Genomic DNA, 19001 nt, shown 5'->3' with positions numbered 1-19001 from the left:
AGGAAGCATTGTATGCTTGTCAAATTTTTGGAGTTGACAGATAAGAAGTTGTGTGAGAATCAATATCCAAAAAGTTGTTTGGAAGCCGGGAATATAAACTGCACTGAATATAATAAAATTGAATAGGGTAATGGGTAAAGTTTGATTCTAGATTCAAAAATTATTTTCATAAGGACAAGATGGTGAATGTATAAATAGATAAAGTTCAGCCAAAAAGACTAGAAATGTAGTGGATTTTAAGATGTTTTAGCAAAAAAAAAAAAAAAAAAAAAAAAAAGTAATGCAATCTTAACTTACATTAAGATAGATGTAGGATTTGGAGTGAGAAAAGTAAACACTATTGTGTTTAGTTCTGAGTATAACTCTAGGAAGGACATTGGAGAAAAATTGGAGAAAAGGATAACAACCTGACATGACATGTATACATACATACATATACAATACACACTCATATATGTGAAATAGAAAAGGAAGATTTAAAGGTGACAAGATAATAGCATTTGAAAGACTGTCTGGTATACTGAGAAAGGTTAGACTTGTCCTACTTAGCTCTAGAGGGCAGGCTTTAAGACAATTAGGACAAGTTGCAAAGACACAAATTGAAGTTTGAATAAAAGAAAAAGTACCTAGTAATGCGAATTGTTCAAATGACTACCTTGGAGGTAGTAGGACTATCCTCACTGAAGTACTTACACTCGATATTTACATATTGCCATGGCCTCTAGGGTACCCTTCAGTTCAAATCTATTCACTAGCACCTAAGTATAAATCCACTAATTTTTGGATTTCATGTCACTGAAACTTTTTGAACAGGAGATTAATGATGAAACTAGTGTTTGGGAAGATTAAACTTGTGTGTCAACATATTTGCCCATATAAAAGAATATGAAAATGTTTGTCTTTATATTTCCTGGAAAAAAATATCTCCAGGATAATATTTGCCTTTATAATGGAGTTATAAAGATTGGGAAATAGTGAGTTATCTCTGCATCTTGGAGTGCCCTGACCTCTGGTGGCCACTGTTGAATTAAATGTTTAATTTATTTATTATGTATCAAGAATGTGGTTGCTGTTATTGTTGCCATGATCGTCATTGTTGTTAAGACTTTGTACATAAAAAACATATGACTCAAATGTTATCTATATGGTATCTCAGGAACTGCTGCTACACGATCTGGGTCAGACTTCTGTTACAATATAAATGTAAATAGATTTTAATGAGAAGAGAATAAGGGTTTTTGCTATCTATGAGTATGCGCAGGGTGAAGAGTGCTGGATTTAAAATCAGAAGGGGATCTGGCTTTGAATGCTAGTAGAGAGCTATATGATCTTGGCCAACCCATTTCCACTAGTTTAATTTCAGTTTCTTCCTTTGTAAAATTGTGCATTGGACCAAGAGCTGGGTTGAGAACTCAGAGGCTCTCAGCTGAAATCATGGTGTTGCCACATAAACTCTCTGAGTGAATTTGAGCAACTCATTTGATAATTTTGAAATCAGTTTCTTCAATCCTAAAACGAAGGGGTTGGAATAAATAACCTTAAAGCTCTCTTTTAGTTCTGAACCAACAACTATGAAATACAAATAGTTGTGGAAATAAATAAGAATTGTTTTTAATTTCTCTTGTCTCCTACAGGATAAAAACTTATACTCTTATGTTTTCTAAGATGAAAAATAACTAGCATGATAAATTAAGTCAAGCTGTGTGAATGGGTAATACTATAATAATGAGAATAGTAGATCCTATTTCACTAGCTTACTTCATCTCTTTTTCTAGGTAATGTGTATTTTAATAGAAGTCTGTTACTCTGGAGGCAATAGCCACTTTTATGACATATCCTAAAGAAATGACACCATGGTTGGAAGCATTTTCAGGTCAAATGGTCAAATAGGCCAGCTCCATGTAAAGTTTATAGGGCCTCACAGGGACATAGTTTGAGTTAATACTTCTATCCACAGTTGGTCTGAACTAACTCCATTGTAAATCCACTACAAGATTTAGCCAAACCTTCCAAAGTTTGTTGATGGTATCTATATATTCTCAGAATACATTATAAATGATAATAGTTTTTTATTTTTCAAAATACATGCAAATATAGTTTTCAACATTCATTCAACCTTGCAAAACTTGTGTTCAAATTTTTCACCCTCCTTGTTTTCCTTCTCCCTCCCCTAGACAGCAAGTATACAATATAGGTTAGACATGTCAATTCTTATAAACACATGCCTATATTTATCATGCTGCACAAAAAAAATCAGATCAAAAAGAAAAAAGAAAGGAAAAAACAAGCAACAAAAAAGGTGAAAATAGCATGTAGTGATCCATATTCAGTCCCCTTGGCCCTTTCTGCAGATGACTCTCTCCATAACAAATGTATTGGAATTGGTCTGAATCAGCTCATTGTTGAAAAAAGTCAAGTTCATCACATAATCTTGCTGTTGTAGTGTACAATGTTCTCTTGGTTCTATGCACTTCATTGAGCATCAGCTCATGTAAGCTCCTCCAGTACTTTTTGAAATCATCCTATTGATCATTGCTATAAAACAATAATATTCTATTATATTCATACACTATCACTTATTCAGCCATTCCCCAACTGATGGACATCCACTCAGTTTCCAGTTTCTTGCCACTACAAAAACATTACAAATATTTTTGTACATGTAGGTCCTAAGAAAAGAATTTTTAAAAAAAGAAACCTTTTTTTTTTTTTCCAGCAGAAAGATAGTAGAGAATTAAATAAACAATAAACAAAAACTTGCAGGGCTCTGAGCTTTAGCCCTAGCTTTATTGTTCATCTCATATGTGATAGAAACAAATTATTTAATCTTGAAGTGCCTAATTTAATACCTTAAAGTCAGAAATTATTATTTTTTTTAAATTTGATTAAAGAACTCTCAACTCTTCTCTGAAATCCATGCTTCTTTTTAAATGGGCACATGCCCAGTTTTCTTTAATCTAGTTCAAATATTTAGTCTCTTTTTGAAATCCTCTTCTGCTGCTTTATTTTGCCACGGAAGAGGTCTTGGGTCCTAGAAATCTTTACTAGTGAACTGCAGTGTCTGGTGGGTTCTACCAAGCTGGAAACCCTTTGAATGCAAGTTGATGATTGGCTGTTGGCCAAAGCCAGGCCACTTACATTCAGAGACTTCTTTTTAGATTGGCCACAAAGTGGTGGATTTAGGAACACAGAAATTTGCAAAAAACATCTACTACGTTATAGCATGTTTGAAATTGTTTTGATGGGGGTAGGTATCCACACAGCAACAAAATTACAGATTAGTGAAATGCTGAAACATTTCTTAAATGCTTTCTATGTACAAGACCTTGTGTTAGATACAATAATAGAAATGAAAAAATAGACCTTTGCCCTCAAGGACGTTACATTCTGCTGGGAATACATCATCTAAACAGATAACAAGGTAATTAGATGAAGGAGAGAGTACTAGCAATTAGAAGAACAAGGAAAAGTTTTCTTTATGACTTGGCACCTAAACTGAGCCTTAAAGGAAGGGAAAGGCTCTGTGAGACAGGGATGGGTAGGAAATACATTCCAAACGTGACAGATAGCCTATGCAAAGATTGAATAAATTTGTGAGGCATCTGCATAGAGAATATAATTGAATCCAGGAGAGCTAATGACTCATAAGATAAGGTGTAAAAAAGAAGAAAAGAATATCTAGCATGGAATCTTGGGTAGGTGGGAGAATTTGTGGTTAGCAAATTATACTGAGAAGTCAGATAGGAAAGAGGAGTTTTGGGAAATAGTCAAGGGAAGAGAGAGTATCCAAGAAAATAGGGTGGCCACAATGTTAAAAGCTGCAAAGTGGTATAGAAAAATGTGATCTGAGAAAAAGGTAATCAGATTAAGCTAGTAAGAAATCAAACATTGATAATCCTAGAACTAGACATTTCAATGAAGTGGTCCAGACAGAATCTACTTTGCAAGCAATTGAGGAAAGGGGACAAAGAGAATAGACAGTTTTTTCCCCCTAAGACCTTGGCTTGAAAAGGCTGAAGAAATATGGAACAATGATTTGAGAGAATAATTGGTATAAGTGATTTTTTTCTTTTGGTTCTTTTAAGTTCAACCAAACCAAAAAGATTAGAGGACAAGATCATATTTGTAGGGAGCAGAAAAGGAGCTAGTGAATAGGGAGTGACTAAAGATGAAACGAAGAGAGGAAGTTGTCAAGGAGACAGTCTCCTAGACAGGAGAAGAAATGAAAGATAGAAGCAGAGAATTTGGCTTTGGCAAAAAGAGCCATAGCTTTATCAAAAACTAGGACAAAGAAGGAAAGAGGAAGGAGAGAGTGGAGAAATTTTGAACTGTAGAAAAGGATTCCCAGAAAGATGGCTCTTATGTTCCCAATAAATTAGGAGGATTAAGTCCTCTACAATATTGTAAAGGCTGGAATTGATGGCATATGGCAACTGAGTAGAGGTAAGAGGTGAAGGGTAAAAGAAAAGAATCAAAGATGTCATTGAGGTTTTGATGATATAATTTCAATTGAACTTTCTCCTCCCTGAATCATTATGAGTTGTAACCTAATTTCATTCAGGGCCCTTTTGGAGTGTTTTGGGGTTATATACCCTCAGTTTTTATCATACTTCTTTGCAATTTAGTCCTATGAGAGAATTATAAGAAGATCATTTAGGGAAATTCAAGTCATTCATTAAATACAATAAGTACTGATTTTGTTCCTATTACATTCAAGTTATTGTCTTAATGTTGAGAACATAAAGATCAACCAACCAACCAACCAACAAAAAACCAGATCTCTGTTCTCAAGATGCATATTTGCCATCTGGAGGATACAATATTATCACATATAAGTAAATTAAATTTAATTTGAGGAAGGGAAAAATCATCAAAAACTGAGCTCAGTGATAGGAAGGACTTTCTCTAGGAGGTGACCCCCAAGTTGATGAAACGTGGATGAAACTGAAGATTCCAAGGGCCAAAGATAAGGAGGGAATGAATTCAGGTTTACCCTGGAGATTTTTTAGAGAAACAGAAACATCAGATTAATGAGGACAAGTGAGTGGGCCAACTTAAGTGTGTCAACAGACACTTATAACACTGTTAGCATTTTGGTACTAGAGATATGGTCAAAGACAGATTTCATTTACTTATTTATTTTTCTTTGGTTTTAGGTGTGGGTAGTTGCAAAGAATGGGACCTACTCTGAGGGTCTTTGGAATATCTGTGAAAATGGAAAATGTAATGTACCGCTACCACATGCAGAGGAAGGTATGTTTGGTCATCATCATCATTATTATTATTATTATTTTGTATTTTGATAGTTTGAAAAGACTTTACCCTCCCCCTCTTTTTTCTGATCTAAGTTTAATCTTTCCCTCTGCTTACAAATATTTGGACAGATGCCCTCAAATCCGTGCAAGCCTTCATGATTCTGGCCATCATCTTCTCCGTCATTTCTCTTATCGTTTTCATATTCCAACTCTTCACCATGGAAAAGGGAAACCGATTCTTCCTCTCCGGTGCCATGATGCTGGTTTGCTGTAAGTGTGCTGGGTTCAGCCTCTTCACCTTAAAATATAGCTATTTACAATAGGGAAAGCATAAGTAATATGGTAGGAACTACTTACTCAAATTGGTTACAGTAAGGAAAGTATAAGCAATTTAGTAGGTGCTACTTACTCAAAGCATGGCATAAGTGGGAAACAATCCTTTCTAATTTTCTCTTTTTAGGACCTTTAATTAAACTAAAGGCCAGGCACCTGCAGATCCCTGGGTCCTTCATAAGAAGCTGCTACTAAGTAGTTGCTGCACATTATCTGAAAAACCTCTGAAAAAGCAGCTTAATTAGTGAGCAGGGCTCTCATGAGTTCTCAAAAGGGGAAAAGCCACAACATAAAATAGATGTTGTTATTATTTTCATTCTACTATTGATATTATCCAATTCATCCACTTGAGACACTTCGTCCCTGAAGACTGAAGAGCTGTCACTGCACATTCCTGGGCAATCAGATCCTGCCTTGACGTGCTCTAGATAAAGGCAACACTCAGAGTGGGACCATTATTCCACTTGTTTGTGCTTATTGCTCTACCTAGACAATTCAGCAGTTTCTTTGCAGAGCTCAACTGTAGTTAGTCCTACTTGGGGCTCGAGTTGGTGACCTAAATTTCAGTTTTAAATATTCTCAAGTGATTTATTGTGCATAACAATGAAGAAAGGGTGACTAGAAAATCACAAACATGCCTTTGATTACTTCGATTACTGTACAATAGGACAAAAGCTAAAAAATGAGGATTGTGTTTCTGACTTTAATACTGGTTTCTCTTTCTTCTTCTTTCTCTCCCTTTTCCCTCTCTCCCCTACAGGGTTATGCATTCTGATCGCAGTTTCCATCTACACTAATAAGTACGCTAACCGCGCCATTAAATCATCAGTTGATCACCATGGATACTGCTTTATTCTGGCCTGGATCTGCTTCTGCTTTAGCTTCATTATTGGTGTCCTCTATCTGGTCCTGAGAAAGAAATAAGGCTGCTGGAATTTTTTCTGTGGGGTTTGGGGGAGGGGGCTGGGAGGGGAAAGCTGTTGAAACTGGGAGGGAAGTGGGAGTTGCTCTGCTAGAAGAACCATATAACGGGTGGGATGGGAGGATGGGGTGGGCATGGGAGGGGGAAGAACTAGACTCATGACTGAGAAAAATCACGACCACCACAAACCCTACCCTCAAGAGAAAGCAGGCTGTGAGAAGAAGCTGCTCTGATCTTCCTTGGATGCCACAGGCCAGAGAGCTTCCCAGAAACCACCAGGATTGGTCTCCTGCTATTCTAAACTCTGTTGGACTTGCCAGATTATCATGCCATTGACTTTCTTCCTAGCATGGTGGAGAAGCGGTGAAGTTCTCACTCTTGAGGAATCAAGAAAGCCCTCAGACCTTTCTCGCCAAGTTAAAATAGCGGTACAAGTTCCTGCCAACCACCGTGGTGTTATTTTTGTGCTGATTGTGCTAAATCTGGAAGCAAACCCTCCCTTCCTACTCAGAGCAAAACATTGAAATCCCTGTTACAAAGTGGCCCTAGACCAAGCTGTTGGCAATCATCTGATAATCTCTGTTAGGATTAGCCTGAGTAATCAGAAAAAGTAAGTCACAGCAAGTATGTGAGTGCTTAGTTCACTACCTGACAGATAGAAAGTGTTCATAAATGCTTGCTGATTGAGGCAGAGATTTCAGGGGGAAGACAAAGCAAGTGGTATGGCTATTATGATGGAGAAGATAGAGAATAGAGGATTTTAGACCCAGAAGGGAGCTCAAAGGTCCTCTAATCCATTCCCTACCCACAGAGTAGCTGATCAAAACGCACATTCATCCCACATGGAGGCCTCTCACCACTGAAGTTGCTGGGCTCCTTGCCTAGACTCTGAGGCTAGAAGCCTCTGTAAAGCCATTAATTAACTACAAAGTCTACAGTGAATATAACATGCAAGCTATGGGACCAAAGGATTGTCTTGAAAAGAATACTAAATTTCCTGAACCATGCTCCTAGGAACTTTTTTGATGCTGAACTCAATGTTTTAGTTGCCTACAAATTTTTCTTGTATATGGGAAGGCAGTAAACACAACTTTTTCGTATACTTTGAGTTTTCTCCCACAACAGAGAAAGTATGGTCTAACTATCTGGGCAAGAATATCCTAGTTGGGGTTTTGTTACTTTGTTCTAGCCCTGATACCTAATATGATATGGGAGTATGTTATATCATTTCCTTGAAGTTCAACTTCTCCTATTTGGGGGCCCAGGATCTTAGATCTTTTGGAAGTTACCGAGTCTGGTCTTCTCATTATACAAGAAACTGGGGTTCAAAAACCGTAGCAAAAACAATCCTGATTCACTTCAGAGCAGGGCTTCTTAATCCTTTTTTGTGTTGTGGATCCCTTTGAAAATTCTGGTGAAGCCTATGGACCCCTGTTCAGAATAATGCTTATTTCATAATTGAAAGCAAAGTTAGATTTCACTTAGAGGTTAGTGCAAATAAAGATGTATTCTTACTCCTCCCATCTAAGTTCACAGATTCCCTGGAAACAATTCAAAGACTTCTTAGGATGTCTGTGAACCCCAGACTAAGAACCTGTACCTTACAAGTAGTAAAACAATTATTAAAAAGACTATTTCAACTAAAACTAAATTAAACCAACAGAAAGGACCTTGGGTGAAAGGTGCTACCTAATTGTGAAGTATTATTATATCATAGCTCAGTTATGAGAACAGATTGCTTGCTTCCTTACTTACTGCCAAAAAGCAGAACATTCTCCCAAGACAAATAAAATTTTAGTAAATAGGCAGTTAAGTTCTTTTTATAAAGTGACTCTTATGGTACCTGATCAGGTCATAATTGAACTGCTCTGCTGCCATAGGGGCATTAATATACAGGATTGAGTTATTCTGTTCCTTCTGGTCAACTAGCCATTGCTTTTCTCCCCTTGGTAGGCAGAGGAGAAAGTGGGGTTCTTAAAGGGACAGTTAGAGCAGCTATTTAAAGCCATCTCAGACCTTGGGTTTCTTTTTCTAATGTTTCCCCTTTCCATGTGAAGGAAATAGTCTTGGGAAGGAATTTCAGACATCTTTCCCTTCTCACTTAACTTTTACTCTCCTAATATCTTCTGTACTATTTTTTCCCTGAATTATGTGGGGTTGTTCTGCCATGAATGCTGATATTTATGTAAAAGTAGTATTATTAAGCAGTACTGGTGTATATTCTAATTCTATGTATATGCTAGGGGCAGGGCACTGGATTACCTGAGGGTGGTAGCCAAGTTGGCTTGGAAAATTGTGGGTTGATAATGTTTTAATGGAAAAGAAAGGTTTGGGCTAGTAGTAAAGGCTTTTATAACTTCCAAAACACTTATGCCATGAGTTAACCAAGGAGATGTTTGTGTCACTTACAAAGGTCAAAATGCGTGAGTGAGCATCATATTCCCCTCTTCTCTTTGTGGAACATTTCCTTCTTATGTAATTTGTATTACATTGGTGGGCATGTCCTAGTACTGTACTTGGTTTTTTTCATGGAATAAGATATTTCATATACAGTAATTGTAAATATTTTGATACAAATGTTTATAACTTTAAGGTTAAAAAATAGATTCTGATTCCCTTCACTGCATGAACTTTGTCTCTTTATTCTTCAAAAACATTGGAAAGTATGAATGATAGAAATATGTAACTCCAAATAGAGGTTTGAAAGTTTACTTGGTGCTTGGTTGAGATATAAGAGGAAAACGTTGGGCCTTAGTATCCCAGGGGTGTTGCCTCAAAAAATATTATTCTGGAGCCTAAGCTATCCTTTGTTTATCAATTAGGCAACTTATACTTTATAGAACATGATCAAATTCAATTATATCTTACTTTTTAAAAATCCCATATGAAAACAGAAGCTTCCTTAACAAACACATTAGAATTGATTATCTACTTTATATATAAAACAGCTCTTTACTTGACTAAATGATTGACTACAAGGTTCCATTGAAATAACTAGTTCCCTTAATATATTCCAAATATGAATTAATTTGCAAATTTGATATATACATATATAAAATGTTGGGGTTGGGATTTTCCCCCCTGGGAAAAAATGGCATTTATATCATGGGTCAAGAGTGAAAGGAAAGAATAAACTGCTGTAATGCTTATGTCAATAAAACCAACATAATGAGATTGACTTCAGTGCATATGAAATAATTTTCTCTCTCTCAATGTCCTTTGGAGACCTTTTCCCAGAGGTATGATGGTAAATGTTTAACAAAGGACTCTCCAAAAAATAGAGCACCTTTGTCCTGCTTTATCCACAATTTTAAGTTTAATCTAATTAATGACATGTTCTCTATAAATTTTTTTTAATTCTAGACAATAAACAAAACAATAAATTAAGTCCCAATTTGTAGTATTTGTCAATTTCTGAGCTTACATTGATTTAATAATGAGCTCTCTCAGTTGATTAGAAATGACTTTAGCACTTCTTTACCTCTATCCCCAGACATGGTTTTGTCTGGTTTTTGGACATGGCATTTCTATCTCTCTCTCTCTCCCTTCCTTCCTCCCCTCTTCCTTCCACCTTCCCTCCCTCCCCCCTCTGTCTTTCTCTCTGTGTCTTTGTCTCTCTGTCTCTGTCTGTCTATCTCTCTCTCCTTTGACTTTTTTCCCTTCTGGCTTCCTTTCACTTTCTTGTTTCCTCCATGATATTCACGTCAAGAACTCTTCCTTCATGATATTCTGGAATATTCGTTTTGAGGACCTCCTCACCCATAATCTGTTTTCTTAAATATTCTCATCTATATAATATCCTCTCTTCTCTTAGAGCCACAAGAAACAAAAGGTTGAAATAGAAGGGGATGAGAAATCCTAAGAGTTTCTGAGGGAAATATTTTCATCTTTGGTTTTAAAAAGGGATAAATAGTAAAGTCTCTAGGTTTACAGTTTTTTTTTTTTTCAGGCAGTAAAATCCCCCTTCCAATGGGGAAAAACCTCATAAAAGATCATAAAGATATATAAATGGGTAGAAAGGGAGCAGATAAATGACACTTACAAAATACATTTGAAGAAAAATAAACCAAATTTTACAAACAGGACGATCAATTTTAGAATATCAGTTACCACTCAGGAAAAGAATCATGGAGGTTCCCTTGGACCTTTTTGATGGCTGATAGTGTTCCCTGGAGACGTTAGCCAGTGGTTTTGGCAACCTTTAAGACTAAAAACATACCAGATTTTGTCAGGAAACCACTAGAAAGTTAATAGAAAGTTTTTTCTTTCCCTCTCACCAAATCCATAAATTTCAGAATTTAGAGGTACTCTTTCAGGTAAGAAAAAAGTGAAGTGCTAGAAATTTTTTTTAAAAGGGAAAACAGTTCATTCATGCTTTCAAGAGTTTATAATCTACTTGTACATATATATATATTATATATGTATATATACACACACACATATCTATCTATCTATACATGTACAAATTGTACATATATATGTATATGTGTATTTATACACATACACATGTGTGTACATTCACATACAAGATAGATACACAAAGTAGATATGAGATTACTATAAAAGAAAGGTACTTCCAGTCAAGGGACTTAGGGAGACCTTGTTCAGAAAGGCTATTAAGCTGAGTCTTGAAGTAAATCACATTCCAATGGTTAGAAGTATGCAACCAGAACATTCAAAGCAATAAAAAACAGCTAGCATAAAGATTTGGAAATGGAGATGGTGTGCCATATGTCATATGTAAAGAACAGTAATTAGGGCAGTGAGACTGAACCATAGAGTTTGTGGAAGGTAGTAATATATAGGAAAATTGGAAAAGTAAGAAAGGGAGAGCTTGGGAAAAGATTTAAAAGCCATATGAAGTGCTTCATTTTTGATATGGGCAGAGCCGATGGGATTTATTAGAGAGGTATCACATTCAGAATTGTGCTTTAGAGAAATCTTTTGACTTTGATATCTCTTAATTGCTTAGTGACATTGAAATATTGTATCCTTGAGGTCCAGAAGCCTGGACTGGCAGTAAAACACATTGATGTGTCCCAGAAGAAGCAACAAGAAACCCTATCTCTTAACCAAACAGGACCTAGGATTTATGATTCAGGGGAGTCCAGAAGCATAGTAGAAATTACTGCTTATTGAAAAGATTGAAAACATCCACTATGAGCTCCATCATTTTCTATATCCATCATATGCCTGAATATTTCTGGGTGTTTTCATCTGTCCTTTTTTAATGTAATCAGTCTTTTCATTAAGTTTAAGTAAATAACTCCACCTATGCTCTCCATCCCACCCCAAAACCTTTGGTCCTCAGAGAATAAGATTGGATATTTAATTACAGACCCTAAGCAACCTGTTGCCTAATCTAATAAGACTAGACAAAATTTAAATGTAATAGAGATGGCAAAGAAGAATCATACAGATTGTAATTTGCAATCTTCAAACCTTTTCAGGCACAAGAAGTTTCAGCAACTCTATATTTTCTCTGTGATAAACTATAAGTTCTTTTCTTTAGGCATTTCAAAGCTTTTATACTGTGACTTCAAACTACCCCCAAATTTCACATTATTTGATCAATCAAAATTGACCTGTTTGCTGATCCCCACTCATAATAATCCATATCTTAATGTTCTTCCTTTTGGAAACCAGAGCTCCAATCAAACTGCATTTTGTATCCTATACCATTTTTCATCAACCAATTATTAGTGATTCTTCTAATCTCAGCAGAATGTATTGAGGGAAGGCATTATTATCTTTTAAAATTTTTTATATTTCCTAGCACTTGTACATAGTAGGCACTAAATGCTAATTAATTTGAATTAAAAAGGAGAAGGGGATCTGAATGAGATGGCTATACATGTATGTAATCAGTGTATATATGACCTGTGGGTTAGGGAATTTGTAGGCCCTGGATTTAGATGGATCACTTCTCATCCTTATGGCCTAATCCTGAGAGGCTTGTTACCTCCCTGCCCTTATATGGAATTGTTCAGGAATATCTACTATTCTCAAAGTATAATTTGTATGTAGGTTTCCCAAATGTGGGAAAAAGTATCCTTGATACCTATTCAAGTAAGCCCAGTGCAATATGGGTATCCAGTTTGCGACAGTCTTTATTTCATTTCATAGAAAGAGCAAAGTTATAAAGGACCCATAGAAACCCATAAAGAAATACAGAAATAGACATGTCACTCAGTCTATCACTTTCCCATCAGGAACTGAACTTGGAATTGTTATTAGGGCAGGCAATACCCTTCAGATTCTCCCACAGGACTATAAACAGTGTCTTGTAGACTCATAGTGCCACCCTGTGGCTTAGACTTCATAAAATAAACATAGGTTTTTTTTGGGGGGGTTTGGGGGTTGCTGAACAAATGAGCCTCTTCCCATAGGACTTGTGTTGCTTGAAAACTCAGTAACTTTACTCTCCAAGTACAGGGTTACACAAGAACATTGCAAACAAGCCCTTTTTTCCTACAAGTATTATTCTGTATCAGAAAACAAAACAAAACAAAAACATCTCTTCTTTTGAAAACCTGGGAAGTCCAGAACTTGAGAACTAATGATCTTGGGACTGAGTGAGGATACACATTTCTAAGTCTTCTATGTCCATCTGCAGGAAATATCTCAATGCCCCAGTTGCTACCATCTGTTCAGTTCAGAAAGTGTCTGCTCAGGATTTCACCTTTCAGGCCATGTGAAAGCACATGACTACCCAAAGTTGCCACACTCCAGGAGTCCTGGTGGGGGAAGGGACAAATGTGTTCCCTTAGTCTGCATCACTACAAAATAAAACCTAAAAGGGGAAAAGGAAGAGAGAGTCCTAAGGAGAGCCAGAGATGCAGCTTTTTCAGTTCATGCAGATTTTCAGTCAGATAATCATTAAGAGCTACAGCCAATCTCCGAAACCTAAGGAGGAAAATGACTCTGCTTGTGATCTCTTAGGAGGTGTCCCTCTGTTGCCTTCAAACAATGACTTATGCCCTGTAATCTCATGAGATTAATCGGGGATCTTCATAAATTCATCATTAACCCAATGAATCACTGTTATTTATTTCAAAGATCTGATTAAATGAAAGATCTTTCTTTTTTATGCTCTCCATCTACCTCTAATCCGTTATCATATGCAGCTAATTCTACTTCCACATTTAAACAACAACAAAAAAATCATTTCCTTTCTAGTCCCCAGCAATCACCCTTGTAGAAGCTCTTATCTTTCACTTGGGTCCATTAAAATAGCTTCTTTTTGGTAAGAACTATAGCTTCATAGGCTAAGAGAGATTTCCTCCTACTAAGGATAAAAGATGACTACTAAGAGTCAGAAGCTATCCCCAAGACAAATTTGGTCCAAGGAGCTGAGATTTGAGCCATCAGAATGATTTCCAGGTCACCTGAGACATAAAAGGCCAGCACACAGGGCAGTGTTCCCGAGGTTTGATGGGTAGTCCAAGTCATTAAAATCAATACATCCAACAAATCCTGCTGATCAGATGTGTTTGTTTGTGGAGAAGAAAAAGCTTTCTCTACTCACACCACACCAGTGCCATATCCTTGCTAGGTAGCCTTTCTACGCTATAATTAAGGAAGCCTTCTTTTGTTAATTGTTAAATAGTCTCATGTATCTCTTTTGGTATTGTTTTTAATTCAATTGATTTTAATTCAAATCTAAGGGACCAGACTTACTTGAATCAGGTTCAGCCTGCAGCAGCTTCCTTACTAGTCCCCTTGCTTATAGTCTCTTCCCTTACTAATATATTTCCCACATAGTTACTCAAATCATCTTCCAGATGATTGTCACTCCTTTCCTGAAGAAGCTTCAGTGATTCCTTATAGCCTCTAGAATGAAAAAAAAATTAACCTGCAAGTTTCAGTCTGACATTTAAGGTCTTCCATAGTTTGGTTCCAACCTAATTTTTTAGCTTTATTTCACATTATTCTTGGTTTTTTTTTTTTGTTTTCTTGTTTTTGTTTTTGGCTGAGGGCTAAGTGACCTGCCCAGGGTCACACAGCTAGGAAGTGTTAAGTGTCTTTGATTTGAACTCAGGTCCTCCTGACTTCAGGGCTGGTGCTCTATCTATTGCACCACCTAGCAGCCCACATTATTCTTATTTTGATATACTTTGTTCCAGATAAACCTGTCTTGTTCTTTTTTTTTTTTTTTTTTTTTACTTCCCTGAATTGATTCAAGCTATCCTAATAAATACTTTTTCCCTTATTTCCATCTACTGAAGTTTTTCTTTTCCATTTGATATGCATCCTAGTAAAAACAACATATGATATTTTATAAACAACTGAAATTAATATTACCAATTTTAGGTTTGTTGAGGATACTATGATACCAATTTTATGGCTTTTTATTTACCAGATATATTCATGGATAATTTTTCAGCTTTGACAATTGCAAAATCTTTTGTTCCAATTTTTCCCCTCCTTCCCCCCACCCCCTCCCCAGATGGCAGGTAGACCAATACATGTTAAATATGTTAAAGTACATGTTAAATACAATATGTCCATAGTTAGTTTGCTGCACAAGAAGAATTGGACTTTGAAATAGTGTACAATTAACCTGTGAAGGAAATAAAAAATCAGAATTGATCATCATATAATATTTTTGTTGAAGTATACAACAATCTCCTGATCCTGCTCATTTCACTCAGCAGCAGTTCATATAAGTCTCTCCAGGCTTTTCTGAAATCATCCTTGTTGGTCATTTCTTACAAAACAATAATATTCCGTAACATTCATATACCACAATTTATTCAGCCATTCTCCAATCGATGGGCATCTGTTCAGTTTACAATTCTTTGTCACTTCAAAAAGGGCTGCCACAAACATTTTTGCACATACAGGTCTCTTTCCCTCCTTTAAGATCTCTTTGGGATATAGTCCCAGTAGTAACACTGCTGGATCAAAAGGTATGCACAGTTTGATAACTTTTTGAGCATAGTTCCAAATTGCTCTCCAGAATGGCTGGATGCATTCGCGATTCCACTAACAATGTGATACCAAATTTTGAAAGAAAGTAAATGTTAAGTTATAATTTACTAAACTACCCTTACAACTGATTATAACTATTTCCAAGCTTTTGCTTAATTTATATCTAGTTTTATCTCCAGAATGTTTTATCTTGGAGACATACTTCTGACAAAGATAATCTACATTTCAATGATTTCAAGCCAGTTTGATGTTAAAAGTTATTATTTAGATTATTCTTCAGGTTAAGCTATATGAAACCATTCAGAGAACAGTTTTTTTTTTAATCTCAACCACTAAAATCTGCAGTTTTTTCCTTCCTTCCTTCCTTCCTTCCTTCCTTCCTTCCTTCCTTCCTTCCTTCCTTCCTTCCTTCCTTCCTTCCTTCCTTCCTTCCTTCCTTCCTTCCTTCCTTCCTTCCTTCCTTCCTTCCTTCTTTCCTTCCTTCCTTCCAATAGTATTTTACTTTTCCAACTACATGTAAAAATAATTTCAACCTTTGTTTTTGTAAGACTTTGTGTTCCAAATTTTTCTCCCTTCCTTCCTTATCTCCACAAGACAGCAAGCAAGCTGATATAGGTTAGATATATGCAATTCTTTTAAACACATTTCCGTATTTGTCATGTTTTATAAGAAAAATTAGAGCAAATGGGAAAATGTGAGAAAGAAAATAAGCAAACAGACAAAAAATGAAAACACTATGCTTCAATCCATATCCAGTCACTATAGTTCTCTCTCTGGATGTAATAACAATTTCCATCCCAAGTCTATTGGAATTGTTTTGAATCACCATATTGTTGAGAAGTCCAGCATAGTTAATCATCACACAATTTTGTTGTTACTGGGTACAATGTTTACTTGGTTCTGCTCGCTTCACATCAATTCATGTATCTCTTATATAGTTTCTCTGAATATGCATGAAGTAGACTAAAGGGAAACTTTGGTCAGCCTCAGTGAGGCCATGCATACACACTATGCCATTTACTCTTTCAATCACATACTTATTTCCACCACCTCCTTCCCACCAAATTGTCTGGTCTTCTTAGTGCTGGAACAACTGTTAAGCCTCTAGAACTTCACCTCAAGTAATAGAAGCCTAAGAATTCTGTATCAGCCTGGAGTAATCTAGAGATTGCTTTCTTGGTCAAATCCTGAAGATAGATCTTCCAGCACTTTTATCTTAGGTTAATTTTCTACCTTTCTTTCCACCACCACCCGAAACTGCTCTGGGGTAATTTTGTAGAATTCCCATTAAATACTAAATTCACAAGATAACCTGGGAATTGGACAAGTCTGAAACTTGAGAGGTTAAATTTATTTCCCCTATTTAAATCACATACAAAGCCTTACAAAATGACTTAGTAAAAATCCAAGAATTAAAAAATTCATGCTAGGGCAACTCAGGGTAAGCCCATATTTATTTGAATGTGTATTACTCTTTCCCTCTGAATTTTACTTAAATATTGTTTCATTTTTTTTCTCCCAAATTTAAGTATATACTTTTTTCTCCCCTCAGTGAGTTCTAATAGTTACTCTGTAGTCCAACTAGGTTTTTTTGTTTTGTTTTGTTTTGTTTTGTTTTACTTTCAAAGACAATGAAAGGTGCCATGTCAGGAAGAAATTAGTGCCTTTATCTAAATTTCCTTTTCAGATCTCTAAAACATTTCATTTTTAAAATGTGATTTTTAAAAAGGCTTATTTTTGTCCAAATTTTTCCTACTCTACAAAAATCCTTTTTAGATAATTTATTATTTTTTCATTTCTAAATTTTAAATTATGAATGTTTTTTGGACAAATATCTTCACTATTAGTATCTGATGGCAATCTGAACACAAGTAACACTGACTTCAAGGTAAATATTTAGCATTATTATAAAAAAAAAAACAACAACACCCAAATGATGTACGTGCATCAAAGACTGAGATATTATTATATTATTGTATTAATTGCCAGTCACCATATGTTAAAAGTCACATGGAGAATTGGAGGTATTCCACATGTGCAAAAATATTTATAGCAACTATTTTTGTACTGGCAAGAAATTGAATGGATGCCCATCAGTTGGAGAATGCTGAATAAGTTATGGTATATGAATGTTATGGAATATTATTTTTCTATAAGAAATGACCAGCAGGATGATTTTAGAGAGGCCTGGAGAAACTTACATGAACTGATGCTAAGTGAAGTGAGTAGAATCAGGAGAATATTGTATGTGGCAACAGCAGGATTATATAATCAATTCTGCAGACGTGGGCCTTTTCAAAAGCTAGGTGATACAGGACAATTCCAATGGTTTTGTGATGAAGAGAGCCATATGTACCCAGAGAGAGGATTGTGGAGACTGAGTGTAGATCACAACACAGTATTTTCACTTTTTTGTTGTTGTTTGCTTGCATTTTGTTTTCTTTCTCATTTCCCCCCCTTTTTGATCTGATTTTTCTTATGCATTATGTTAACTCTAGAAATATAGACTATATAGAAGAATTGCATATGCTTAACATATATTGGATTATTTGCTTTCTAAGGGAGGTTATGAGGGGAAGGGAAGGAAAAAATTGGAACACAAGGAAACATACTTGTTTTCCAAGGATGAATATTGAAAATTATCTTTGAATATATTTTGAAAATTAAAAAAAAACTTTAATAAAAGAAAAAAGAAAGATAACTAGAGGCCCTGTAGAAAAGAACAAGAAAGATCATTAAAATAGAAAATAGGACCTACAGTGAAAAGTTCAAAGAACTGTGATTGTTAGCCAAAGGAAAAAAAGATTGAAAAGTCACCAGAAACTTTCATTAAAGCATATCAAGGCATTTTATGAATGGAATGCTTTCCCTGCCTTCAGGGAGCCAATCAAGAAGAAATGGCTTTCAGTTGTGCAAGAAACAGATTATGGAGCTTAGATAACTTTACAAAGGCAGTAGATATAATTAGGATTTGAACTCTTTCTCCAAATGCAGTGCTCTTTACATTATACTAAGAATCACATTCTGAAATGGTAACAAGTGGACTCTATTCAGTCTTCCAGCTAATATTCATGACACCATTCCAAGTTGCAGGATTGGTAACTGGCTGAATTTGCCTTTGTCATTTTCCACAATTGCTTTAACTCCACAAGAGTTAAACTCAGTCATAATGTATTAGAGCTAGAAGGGAATTTGATGTATATTTAGGTCTACCTCCAAAATTTTATAAGAATTTCATACCACAATATTAATATACTTCATAACGTCTTAATCTGAATCCTTATAGTGATATAGAGGTTACTGCAAGTTTTTGAGGGTGATATTTGCTCTGGCAGATTCCATTAATTCTGGAAAAGTTTTGATTGTAGTACTGGTAAGAGTTCACAAGTTTTATCAAAGGATTCATTTTTCAATGAAAAGTCAATCAATTGGTCATTCAGTGATAAATTCTCTTGCCATGGCAATCAATGAAGCAAAGAAAACCAAAATAGATACCTCAGTCATTTATGAGCTCCCTTCTGATTCCATGTATGGTGAAGTGGCAAAGGAAGACATAG

General features: G+C 35.7%; 1 protein-coding gene across 1 annotated transcript in view; it reads left to right on the top strand.

The window, feature by feature from the left end:
• The window catches only part of EMP1 (epithelial membrane protein 1), a 30690-nt gene extending 20786 nt beyond the window's left edge, over nt 1-9904 (top strand). Inside the window, exons 3-5 of the mRNA XM_074269124.1 lie at nt 5157-5253; nt 5385-5525; nt 6349-9904. Coding sequence (XP_074125225.1) covers nt 5157-5253; nt 5385-5525; nt 6349-6512 — 402 coding nt within the window. The 3' untranslated portion in view covers nt 6513-9904. The remainder of the gene's footprint in view (nt 1-5156; nt 5254-5384; nt 5526-6348) is intronic.
• The last annotated feature ends 9097 nt before the right edge of the window (nt 9905-19001 follow it).

The sequence above is a fragment of the Sminthopsis crassicaudata genome, chromosome 5 (genome assembly GCF_048593235.1).
Source record: "Sminthopsis crassicaudata isolate SCR6 chromosome 5, ASM4859323v1, whole genome shotgun sequence".
Lineage (NCBI taxonomy): Eukaryota > Metazoa > Chordata > Mammalia > Dasyuromorphia > Dasyuridae > Sminthopsis > Sminthopsis crassicaudata.
The sequence above is the reverse complement of the archived record's forward strand: the minus strand, read 5'-3'. Positions and strand labels throughout refer to the sequence as shown.